This window comes from Erithacus rubecula (assembly GCF_903797595.1).
Source record: "Erithacus rubecula genome assembly, chromosome: 1".
Classification (NCBI taxonomy): Eukaryota; Metazoa; Chordata; class Aves; order Passeriformes; family Muscicapidae; genus Erithacus; species Erithacus rubecula.
This window is the reverse complement of record NC_136658.1, coordinates 108,172,185-108,185,073: the sequence shown is the minus strand read 5'-3', so window position 1 is coordinate 108,185,073 and position 12,889 is coordinate 108,172,185. Positions and strand designations below refer to the sequence as shown.

Below are 12,889 nucleotides of genomic sequence, written 5' to 3'. Positions count from 1 at the left end.
CATTAACTCCAAGTGCTGATTTCTGCTCTACCTTGGACACTCCTGATATGATAATGGTGCTTTTCTTCCGAGGAGACTTCAGCTTCTGCTTTGCAGACTCACTCAGCTGCCTGATGGCTGCTTCTGCCACAGGGTCAGTGCCATTCAGTACCAGCAGCTCTGGAAAGAAAGGATCACTTCAGAGGGCAGAAGGAAAAACAGAGCAGAGACAGGCAGAGTTTGTCCTTGACTAAAAATTCACAGAAATGGCATCAACACCATAAACTTGTCAATTCACCACCCAGCCATCAGGTCCTGTCTTTTTCTCCTGTCACCCATTTGTGGTGAAAAGGTACCAAAATTCCACTGACAAACCCTTTCCATGAGAACAAAGGAGGTTCTGGAAGCCTGGACAAAACATCCCATTATTTCAATTCATTGCTACCCTGCAGTGACAGTGAGGACATCATGAGTTATCACAGTCATGAAGAACCACAGTTTTAACATGGTACAAGGCTGGCTACACATGATGCTACTTCCTCAGGCAGCTTTTTTCTTATTTTGCTCCTTTTCCAGACATCCCAGCTCAGCATTTCCAGTTTTGCTATGGCACTCTGATAGGGTGGGAAAGGCAAAGTAGCTGCCTCCAAATCCTGTAAAGGCCACCCACTTTTCTCCTCCAACCACTGCACAGGAATATAAAATCTTCTGCATAAAATGCTCTTTAGTGACAAATACAAGTTTATTTTTAAGCATGGCCCTTTCTGGCATGTAGGACACAAACAGACATTAATCAAGTTCATCAAGCTCAGGAACAAACAAGGCTAAGGAAGTCAACAAAAAAAATAAAATCCCCATGTTTAATTGCCTGAGGTGAACTTTTCTGGCAAGAATTTGAACAACAAAAAGGAGAGGCAGGAGTAGCACCAGAGTTGACTAAATTGAGCAGTGCCTTTTGTTACTGGGACAGTAATGTAATAAAAGATGAGGCCTAGAATTAAGAATATGTGTGCACGTCTGCAGAGTCATCTCAAACCTTGACTTTTCCCATCTCCCCAGCCCCTGCATTAATTTTTATTGCTGTCATCACTCAGAACTATGGCACAGACACAGCATCTTTTCCAGACTGCTTCCTGCTATTTTGCCACGGTGTTTGTAATAACTTTTACCTAAATTACTGCCATATCAAAAGATCCTTTGTATTTCTTTCCTTTGGCTTTTGTTCTAATGAGTAATTCTTCCTGCAGTACTGGATAAACACTCCACAGAAATCCCCCTGCACTACCAATAAAATATTGTCCATAACAATATGGAATAAGCAGTCTCCAGGTGAGTTTTCCAGTAAGTGTTTTGTGTCTTTAATACCACAAACACTTCAGAGAGTCAGCTCAGAAGTCTTGCACCATCTTAACATTTCTCATATTGATGTAGTGATACCACACTGCTTCATGGTATCATAGTATTTCTTATCCTGGAGACAGGAAAAGATCCAAGTGCTGTTACAGCTATTCATGGTCACTGCCTCTTGCCCTTCCCCATATTTGTTGGCCAATACATTTCTCTCTCAGAAACCTCCAGGAGCAGCCCAGATCATCTCCAGGTTGTCCATTCCCCACTCAGACCTGTACAAAGCCAACTGAACTCCACACCAGGTGCCACACTGGGTGACATCTGTCACCACTCTTGCCCACAGAGCCACTGAAAGGTTCAGTGGTGACCACACACAGGACTGAAAATTGTGCTGAAGATTTAGAGTTTCAACTTGAAAAGATAAATTCCACTGAGACAAAATCAGGTTTACATACAATTCAAAGTGAATTTATAATTGTCAATGTCACCTGACACTCTGAAGGAACTTCAGCTGTATCCAGGTGACTTAGGAAGGTGGACAAATGGGCAGAGCAAGCCCAAAAAACCCAGTGGCAGGGCTAGGAAGAGAATTGAATCTTCCTTACATCAATCCAGCCTCTGCCTTCTTTTCAGACACAGGGGACTTAGAGGTACATGTCACAGGGTTTAAATTTAGTGCCTTTAAGAAAGGAGGCATCTTTCATTCCAAAGTAAGAAAAAACTTACTTTTGGCTTTTTTTTCTTTTCTGCAGTCTCCTCTCCTTTTCCAAACCACAGCTGATTGTTATTTATTCAAAACCAGTAATTTAAACTGCCAATTAAAACCAGACTTTTACTGCAAGGCTGCCATAACCCAAACCACAGTGCTTTGTAACACAAGCACCCCAGCACTGCTGACAGGCAGCAGCCACAGGGGCTGGCTGTCATTTTAACAGGATCACATGAATTCCACGTGCAGAACACAGAAATGTTCTCCTTAGCAGCTTCAAACCTTTTTATTACCTGTATCTGAAGATGACAACGTTTTGCTGACTGGAGCACCATGAGAATGGAGGGCTTCAACAGTGAAATCCTTTTCAGCCACCTTTACTTTAACTGGAGTTTTCACAGGAGAATCTGAGGACCAAGTTTTTTGGTTATTTGAACTGGTCAAGACATTTTTATTATGTTAATAAGAGTTTATTATACCAGTCATGCCTGCCCAAATCATACATGTTTGAGTAAATTGTTTAACAGAAATTCTCAACACGTTTGAGTAAACCTGACCCCAAAAGGCCAGTGAAGTGTGAGAATTTTTTAAAACATTTTAAAATGTTTAAAACATTAAAGAATTAAAACATTCTACTGAAAACATTAGACAACACCACTTAAATAAAAGATCTGCTTCAACAATTTAAAATATCTTTGTGATGCTTCACACCAAGACTATTTACAGGTACATTCTTTTAAAATTTCCCAATAAAAATTGGAAAATCTGCTCCTGGAGAGCAATGAAAAGTATTTTGTCACCAAGTAGCACCAGCCTTCATTAGAGATGATAATACAGATCAGGATTAGAGGGCAGCAAACCTCTGAGAGTCTGATGTATTTTTCACGTGAAAAACCATCCACCAAAATCCAGCTCTTCTACATTATCACATCATGGTGAAGATTTACAGCACATATTAAAAGAAACATTAAGAAACAAGTTTTCATGAAAATTAAAAACCCGATTCTGGAGAATACAAACAACAACCTTCCTCCAGCACATCAGAGAAGTCTGGAAAATGCTTCCCTGACAGCCCAGTCCCCAGTGCCTGCCCTGGTGGCCCTGGAGGAAGGTCTGACCTGTGCTCAGGGGGGATGCTCTCCCTTCCAGGCGAGGTTTGGCTCTCACAGCAGTGACAGTGGTGACCACGGTGCCACAGGGCATCACAGTGCGATCCTTCTCCACCTTGGTGGCCAGCACTGCAGAGGGGACCTGCCTTGCCTTCAGCTCACTGGGTTCTATGAAACAGAACTGAGGAGACACAAAAACACCACCTCAGAAGCACAGTCAGGCAACAAGGAAACTACTTTTAGCTGCTACTCCTTTAAGGTTTTTGCTGAGGCAAACTCAAGTGTTAATTCTTTCGGTAAGTCACAAATCCCCTGCCATCAGAACAGGCTGCTCTGACTCAGCCACAAGTCCAAGCATGAGATGAACATTCCCAAGCAGTTCCTGAAGCTGAAAGATGCACCCCAGAGCCCCCAGGGCCAGCAGTACCTCTGCAGTGATGGATCCCAGCCCTGGCTCTGAGCTGCTCTCCCTGGCCCCGCTCAGTGCAAAGCTGTGCTGGCCAGAGGGTTGTTTCCTGAACAGGTCCAGAGGCACAGTCACCTTCCCAGATAAAGGACCTGCAAGAATCAAATCAGCAAGGTCAGTCCAGATCTAAGCTGCCAGAATGTGTAAGGGAGAGAATACAGGAAAGGAGGAGAAAAATTCAGGAAAAAAATTGCAATAACTGGGTCTATACCACAGGGCAGAGAGTGGCATTTTACAGCTTTTTTTCCTATTTTATTACTATTCCTCAGCCTGGTCTAATACTGTGCAACAGGAAAGAATGGGACCATGAAATATTACTTATTTACTGTTGCTTCTGGCCATTATTTTTCTCTTTATATGAAGAATGTCTAGGGGAAAAAAGGAAACAACTATTAGGCTCTTGGACAAGCTCCATAACCAGTTCCTGCATCTTTCCTTTCAGAGGACAGTCTGGATTCCTGGTTAACTGGTGCATCACAGCAATGATGTTCCTTAATTTGAACTTCAGTAAAAGTTCAGCAATTCTCTTGCTCCTCTCCTGACTTTATCAGCTCCACTAGACCAGAACAAATTTTTAGCAAAGGTACTGCATGATTTAAGAAATGAAATCCTAGATTTCTGTGCAAAGCAGAATGTTTAAAAACAATAAATTCCTGCACTTCAGTGGCTTTCTGGGGTCAGGTTACAACAACATGTGCTAAGAATTTGAGTTAAATGATTTTCTCAAATACTTCCAATTTGAACTGACATAACAGATATAATAAATTCTTGTTTATGCCTGTATTATACAAGTAGAGATCTGCATTACAGTCACATAATTCAGCTCTCTGCTCATTAATGTGATTCTATTTTTGAATCTTCTATTAAAGTCTTTTGGAGAAGAACAACTCAGCAGGGATGGAGGGGCAGAGGGGGAGGAAGAGAGTTGTCAGTACAATCCACTGGGAGCTTTTTCTTCAGGAAACCAGGATGAAAATTAGGATGTAGAATACTCCTGGTGTTGTTTGAAAGACTAAAGATGCTTAGGTACAGTCAAGACACATTTTGTCCAAGAAAAATGCAACTTTGCAGACTCCATATAGATATTTTTTTAAAAAATAAAAATAGCATCCATATCAGAGAAATTTTTTTAAAGCTTTTGACTTTCCAATCCCTCCAATAATCATGGATCATAAGCAAGGTATTGCACAACTTTTTATATACAGATTATTAAAAGTAATTCTAAAATAACAGAATGGAGTTGTAAAAACATTTGAGCCCCCAATGTTTTATATTTAACCCAACATAATCAGAATTAGAGTGTTTTACACCTGATTGTGATTTTCATATCTGAATTGTCTGGGACTTGAAAAGGAAGGATTTACAATTAACACCCATGATTCCCTTTCAGCCACAGAAACAACTCAAAAGCTTAACTTGAAACCAAAAAAGTTCACAGTGGATCTGTTAGATGTTTAAGAGATGGAGAAATACAGGATACAGCACCTGGAAGATTCAGGATCTTGACAATCTAGAAAGAAACCCAAAGATTTTCTATAACCTTAACCCAGGCCATGAGGGAGCACCTGGTCAGTGAATTCTCCTTCCACCCATATTTACTGATGGACCTCAGAGTTTCTGAGGCCATCCAAAAACAAAAGGGAACTTCTGTCAACACCCAGCAAAGCTCACACACTGCAAAATAACTCAGTCTTAATACTTACTATCCAACTTCCCATCTTCTACTATTTGCAGTTGCAATGCTTTTGATTTGGCACTTAGTTCACTGTGAAGAAAACAAAACCATGTTAGATCTTTGCAGGCCAAGCAGATTTTCCTTCCCACACAGGTTTTCCCCTTTCCTCAGCTTTTCTCAGCCCTCTCCAAGCCAAACACTGCACCTTGCAGGTGGGTAAGAGTGACTGAAGGGATCACAGTCACAAAACCACAGCCTGGGTCCCTCCCCCACTTTTGTACAGGTTCAATTTGTTGAATTTCAGAGGATTTTCTTTTCCCCAGGAGCTGAGAAAAGCTGCCCTCCAAGCTGAAGATGGTTTCTAACCTGACTGCTATACCACAGCACCAAAAATCTTTGTTTCTCCTGGCAGGATCAAATTTGTAACTCAAGATGCTGTAACAGGCTCAATCTACATCCCTGTCACAGCAGGAAAGTGTCCTGCAAAAACAGGACAGATGCAAGAAAATGAAAGTAGTTACAGCTTTAAATGAGAAGAGTCAGTATCACTGCTCCAAAACAAGACTCAAGGATGCTGCAAGCCAACAAGAACAAGTTTCTGAGTGACAAAACCCAGGTGAACTACTCTCAGAATTACATGTGGTACTTCCTAAGATGGACTAGACAACAAATACAAAACCTTTCCTCTGAGACAGTGAAGCAAGCAGGGTACCTACTGAGAAACTCTCCAGTAAAACTTCATTTTACCCTTCTCAAGCAAGCATTCTGCCAAAACCCCAATGCAAACATACATTTCATTTTTCTATGTCTCAGTTTGAGGCTGGTGTGATCCTGGCTGCAGACAACCCACCTGCACTAGATGCTGTGGTACATCATCTATGCAGCAAATTTTTAAGTTCTTCCCTGCCACTCCCACCCTTCCTGCACCCCAAAACATGGAAGGGAGCACCTTGATGGCACTACTGCTGCTTTGCCATGAAGCTAAAGCAGAGCCTGACATGGTGGTCAGTACAGTGGTGCTCAGAGTGAAGGTTATTTTTGGCCCTGAAGAAAGAAAAGGGCAGAGGTTTGTGCATGGAAACTTGACAGAAGTTCAAAACCCCTGCCAAAATCCTCATTTATCTGTGAAAGCCCCCAAGCTTACCTCATGCACTTCTGAAAAGCAGAGTGGAAACCCCTGCATTATTCCTAGTGTCAAGGCCAAATTCCAGCCAAGTTAATCACATCCTGCCTGCCCTCTCTCAGCCCTTTCAGTTGGAAAAGGGTATTATTCTTACAAACTTCCTGTCCCAAACTGCTGGGAACTTGTCTGCTCTGCAACACTGAGCACAGTGCTGCTCCACCAACAGATGGCTGAAGGGGATCACAGACCCACAGGCTGAAGCACTTTGTGAAACTTCAGAAAACAAAGTTCATCAGTGACTCCTCCCTTTCCTAAACTCATGCACCTCAGAAACCACTTTTGCTCTGCTGTTAGAAAGTGAAAATAAAAATAGTTTTACAACTGCTCACTTTTGACCTTATTTACTGCAGCTGTGTGAATCACAGAATACTCTGCAGGCTGCATGAAAGTCCCTTTTATTGTTCTACAGGAGAAAGAAAATCTAGTTAAGTTTTACACTCTCTTTGTAGTCATGGTCACCATTCTTTAAGATGGTCAATTGTTTTTGCACATTTTCCACTCAGGGGAGGGAATGGGGAAAGATTAGATTCCCTCAAATACAGTTTTGACAGTAAAGTGACTTCAAAACCTTGCTAGCACTTCTTTTCTGGTACTGCAGGAAAGCCTGACTGTGACTGCTGTCATCTACCATGGAACCTAGAGACTTGTACCTCATACCCATGCAGAGGGTAATTAGATATCCTGAAGTCCCTACCAGCTCCAGATTTCTCTGAGAAATTTCTCACAGAGAAAGGCCAAGAATGGACCTATTTCAAAATGCCATTCTTCTTTCACACAGCTAAATTAAAAAGTAAAAAAGTGTTTCAGTGTAAAAGTATTCTCAGTAGGTAAGTTACTTACAAGATAAACTCTTCCTTCCAAAAGGGATGTGCAGCATTTTTGGCTACAGAGCTGGAAAACTTCTGCATAGGGTCATTCAACTGAACTATACACACAAGGTCTGTGCTGCCTGTAAGGGCAAGAAAAATCAATAGAAGTTATTAATGCTCTGTCACCAAGAGGCCACTTGCTGAAAAGAAACCCCCTTCCTTACACACTGCACTTTTGAGCAGATTTCTGCAGGCACTTTCTCACCCTCCCAGGGAATAAATACCTTCCCTTGGTTTGCACACCAGAGCATTCATGGCAAAGGTCACTATTGCATCACTGCTGTCTCATGAGCTACCCTACACCCTGTGAAACATGACAGCCCAATTTAAATCCTCCCATGGAGCAATAAAGTGCAGGCATAAAACGATCCAAAAAGATGGGGAGACAAAGAGTGAGCAGGTGATGTTCTGGGTGTGAGGCAGGGAGGGAGTAAAGCTGCTTTCAGCTGCTTTAAAAAAAACCAGAAATTTTCTAAGTTCCTCCTGGCCACAGTCACAGTGATTTATTTGGATGTGAAAATAAGCTTTTTCTGCTGGCAAGTGATTGATGACAGCAGTGCTAATTCACAATGGTTTCTGCATTGTGGTTTTTAACAAGTTTTAAAGCACTGCTGCAGACTTATCTCTGCCTTGATCTTGGAATTTGATAAGTGTTGCAAATTGGCATATTAAGAGTAGTTATACTGCTGCTCCAAGTGGAAATAGTTTGCCAGATGTGATCCTCTTAAAGCAGTTTTTTTAACATGCCTTTCACAGCACCAGAAATAATTTAAACCCAGACTTCCAACACATCAAGGAGAGCAACAAAAAGCTCAGTACTGACTGTGTGCAGAGCAAACAGAAGATGCTGCCCCCAGGTCTCCCGAAGAATCTGGGTTTGTATTTGCTCTGAGCAGCTCTCAGTTGTTCTCTGGGGATGCTCTGGGGCTGAGGATCAGCCCTGTCTCAGGCACAGAGGTAGGTGATTAGAGGAGCCAAAGCACTGAGTACACACAGCTTATTTGGGATCCAAGCTGACCCCAGAGTCAGCAGCTGAGCTGCTTTCAAGGGGCTGAGCCTGAGCTCATGGACCTGGGCTGGTTTCTGCTCTCCCAGCCATGTGTGTGTATCTGAGCCTGTTCCTGCTGCCACATCCCCAGCCCAGGGCAGGGACCCTGCACAGAACCACACCTGAGCCACAAACCAACTGTACCACAGGCCATTGCAGCTTGTCTGCCCTGGACACCCTGCTGCCAACAGGTAACTACTTTGTCCTTACCAGCAAAAATCACTTTTGCCCTCAATGATTCCCTGTAGCACAAAATCTAGGGTTTACATATATACTTTGTGTTTACATACACAAAGGAAGGGAATAAAAACAGGCACAGCCCATAAACAGAGACCAGTTCTGCAACTGGGAATTCACCAGCTGAACTAAGATATCTGCAGGAGAGCCAGAGCTCCTATGAACCCTGTCAGCATCCATCAGTCATGGTTTCATCAGCACACACCAGCCCCCTGTGTCCCTGGGCAGGTTAGCCTGAAATCCTGCACAGTCCCTTGGAGCCTGAGTTCCAACAGGATAATTCATTATTGCAAGGGAAGGCCAGGAAAAGGGAAGGGAATATTAATTAAAAGTCAGCAAGTTATGTCCAGAAGCAGCAGCTTTCCAGCTGTGCAGGATTCCTGCTGGATTTCAAGTGCACCAGTTAAACCCTATTAAAAAGCTTTATTTCTCATACTCAGTTCCAAATATTTACACTCCAGGAGCTCTAGGGAACCAGCAACCCTCCATCTCCTGCTAAAACAGCAAATAGGGATTTTGCCTCCCAACATCTGTACTCCCAGAGCAGAGCATGTGAATTGTCTTTTTCCTCTCATTTTTAGGGAAGGTGCAGCAATTCTCACAAGGGAAATCTTTTGTGCAGCATATACACACAAAGCTATCTCATCTCATGACTTTTAAAGTGAGACAAAATGACCCAATCTTTTGGAAAGTTTAGCTTGCACTACAAAGTTCTGGAGTAATAAATCATAGAATGGTTTGGGTTGGAAGGGACCTTAGAGATCATTTCATTCCAAACCCCTTGCTGGGTTGGGACACTTTCCCCTAGACTGGGTTGCAGTTGCCAGCACAGTTTTACTGATATAGGATATTTCACAGCCAAGAATTCCAGAATTGCTTTAAAAATAATTAGGCTTTTTTTTTCCCCAAAAAAAAAAAAAAACAAACAAAAACCCAAAAAAACCTCTGCAGAGATTTCTAGGGGGATCACTTCCAACCAGGATGAGCAAAGCAGCATTATGCAAGACTCTAGGGCAGAAACCCTATTACCTCTAGCTGAAAAAAAGGAGAGCAGCAAGTAGGATACATTTATCTAAAACTACTGCCTTGCCCAATTTAGCAGCTTCCATTAAAAATACTGTTAGGGAATTGTTTAGTGGCCATAAATAACAGAGCCTCCAAATCTGTATTTCTGCTGAAAATCAGGATCTGAGCTGTGCCTGCTCATGCCTCAGTCAGGGATGTGCCTGCCCTTGGAAAAGTTTGAGTATTTGCATGACAGGCCTGGTGCTGCTTTCCAAAGCCAACACTAACTCCACTAGGCAGTGACCTCTTTCTTGGCTTCATTCCCCACCTGCAAGAGGCACCTTCTTCCTTTACCTGCAAAGGTATCAGGGGAAAATATACCTGACAACAAAAAAAACCACCTTTCTAATATAAGAGGAGAATTTGAGCTACATCTGCAAATCACTCTAAAGTCAAGAAAAATAAGATAACATTGAATCAAGCCAATGTCATTGCCAGCAGCTAATGGAGAGCTGGATTTGAGCCCCTCATCTTGGGTACAGCCAAAATAAGAACTTTTAGAAATTAAAACTGAAAGCCAGAAAATAATCAGCCAGCTTTATACATGTGGTCATTTCAATCTGTTTTCAGCAATGATGGATTTCTGTACAAAAAGAGCAAGATGTTAAAATACTCAGATAAACTAAAATACACAATAAATCAGCACTGGTACAGGTTGCCCAGAGAAGCTGTGGCTGGTCCATCCCTGGGAATGCTCAAGGCCAGGTTGGATGGGGCTGGGAGCAACCTGGGATAGGGGAAGGGAAGGGAAGGGAAGGGAAGGGAAGGGAAGGGAAGGGAAGGGAAGGGAAGGGAAGGGAAGGGAAGGGAAGGGAAGGGAAGGGAAGGGAAGGGAAGGGAAGGGAAGGGAAGGGAAGGGAAGGGAAGGGAAGGGAAGGGAAGGGAAATTTCAGGGAAGTTTCAGGGAATGAGCTTTAAGGTCCCCTCCAACCCAAACCACTCTGTCATTCTATGAAGTCTATTTCTCAGAATGCAGCAATTTCTTACATCTTCTTTTGAGAGCAGGCTGTAACCCAGAACTCCCACACTATCTCACCTGAAAGGAATGGTAAAAACCCCAAGCCAGCATGGAGCAGCAGCAGCTGGGCTGCCTTACCTGCAGCACGGAGATCACTCAGCTTCACCTGGATGTTCCTCACCAGCAGCTTGAGCTCGTGAGCCCTCGGAGGTTTGGGGGGACTGGTGCCCTGAGGGAGAAGGCTTGTGTTCTGTACATTCTGCAAGAGGCAACCAGGACAGGGGCCAACACCAAAGCCTTGTGTCACTCAAGGGAAGCAGAGCAAGGAGCCACCAGGGAGGTGTGACCACAAAGCCCCCACTACCATGGGCTGTGCTGTTCTAAATGTGTGTCCCAGTTGGTTCCTGCCACTGGACACTGCTAAACTCACTCATCTGTGAGCCATAAGCACAAAGAGGGAGGACACTTCTCAAAAGATTTTGGAAGGAATGAGCCTTACCTGAATCTCCTTTGTATCTGCAGGCCTCACACTCAACACTACAGATGGAGAAGCTGAGCTGAAGAGGTTCTTCAAGACATCTCTGAGTGTTTCAGATATTGCACATGTCCCTGCTGTCTGTTCCTATGAGGAAACAGTCAGGCTTCTTAAAACTCAGAAGAAGTTGAGGAAAAAATTAATTTTGTGTATGTCTAAACAACCAAAGCCATCAAACATTAGCTTTGTCAGAGAGACACATGGGTTTTGTTGCCAAAAACAGAATTTAACAACAGATCATGCAAACAATTACTTAAATTTCTCCATTATGCATTAAAGGAAAGCTAGAATAAAACACTGAAAAACTCCTGCTGTTCTGAGAGGTAGGAAGGCACAGGTGCTATCCACAAAACCATAAGTTTCTGTGACAGTTTTTATCTCATGATGGAGTTTTAAAGATTCTGCACTGCTCTGAACTCCCCTGAGAGAGCAGATCAGGTCAGCAGATAAGCAGATCTGCTCCGTTCCACTGATTTAATGGGAGCTCTGCCAGCCTGCAACAGCTGAGAAGAAACTAATCCTGAGCTGCACTGAAAAAAAAATATTATAGCATCTCCTGGAGGTCTTGAACCTTGCTGGAAAGTGCAGTGTGTGGACACAGTCGTGCTGCTCTGGGGCACTGAGATGTGGTTTGCCCATAAAAAAATCTCACAGCCATCTGTGCTTAGCACCACAACATCAGAGGGCACCACAGATTTTGTGTGCACACATTGTAGCTTCACATATTTAATTCTAAGGTGTATGAAGAGAGTGAACTGCCCTCCCTGTGCTCCTGGAGAATGCCTGCTACTCAAAGCATGCTCCTCAGGAATTTTCTTCTGCTCAGTTACCTACAGGGCACAGATTTTTAAATCAAGCTGTCCCACAAAGGACAGGCTGAAAGACAACAGCTCTGAAATCTGAGTGAGGTTTCTATTGTAAAGGAAAGACTCAAGTAGGAGACAAAGATCTGACCTAAAAACAGAGGACCCATCCATCTTTTCTCATCTGATACCAAACCACTGACATGCACCTTGCACAACAGGTCGGACAGATTGGGAGTTACAGCCCTTACCCAGGTGTTACAGAACATTTAGGATGTTTCACAAAAATTCCTGGGAATGCTGTGAACAGAAAGCCTGTTGTACTGCTTTCTTACCTAACTGGCCTTTGATGACATGCTCAAAACATGCAACAGCATTGGCCAGTCCCACAAAAATCTGCTGCACTTACACCCTGTGCCCTCAAACCACCACCAAAGAAACAGATAACACTCATTCACTTCAATAAAGATCACAGTAAATTAGGCTTTTTAAAGCCTCAGTAACAGCAATTTCATTGCTTAAGTTGCTTAAATAAGCAGATGAATTGTGGTTAGTCTTCATTGTTTTGGAGGCAATTTCCCTTCCCTGCTCTTACCCAAACTGTAAATCCCAGTTGCCTCTCGTGCTTTGCCACCAGCCTGATGTGACATCTGTTATTTAACAGGAACAGCAGCAACCTCAGCCACTGGACTTCTGTTTGTAGGTATTTGCTGCTGTTTCCATAGTTATTTGGAAAGGACATTGATTAAAGAGCTTCACTGTCAGCTCTGCCTCATTTTTAGACATGCTTTTTTGGGAAAGTAACTCTCCACCACAACTCCCTTGACAAGACAAGCCACAGTGGTTTAACTGCCACCTCAAAATGATAAAGAAAACAGGTTTCACCTTGGGTTTGACTTGGGC

General features: G+C 43.0%; 1 protein-coding gene across 2 annotated transcripts in view; it reads right to left on the bottom strand.

Moving 5' to 3' along the window:
• The window catches only part of C2CD2 (C2 calcium dependent domain containing 2), a 34,060-nt gene that overhangs the window by 8,783 nt on the left and 12,388 nt on the right, over positions 1 to 12,889 (bottom strand). The window contains exons 5-12 of one of the 2 annotated variants that reach the window (XM_079317427.1): positions 11,148 to 11,270; positions 10,787 to 10,877; positions 7,312 to 7,420; positions 5,317 to 5,378; positions 3,575 to 3,705; positions 3,157 to 3,328; positions 2,332 to 2,445; positions 32 to 159 (exon numbers count right to left, since the gene is read on the bottom strand). In XM_079317427.1, the coding sequence (XP_079173553.1) occupies positions 32 to 159; positions 2,332 to 2,445; positions 3,157 to 3,328; positions 3,575 to 3,705; positions 5,317 to 5,378; positions 7,312 to 7,420; positions 10,787 to 10,877; positions 11,148 to 11,270 (930 nt within the window). Of the gene's footprint in view, positions 1 to 31; positions 160 to 2,331; positions 2,446 to 3,156; positions 3,329 to 3,574; positions 3,706 to 5,316; positions 5,379 to 7,311; positions 7,421 to 10,786; positions 10,908 to 11,147; positions 11,271 to 12,889 lie in introns of both variants that reach the window. The other variant, XM_079317426.1, reaches the window with a different exon arrangement.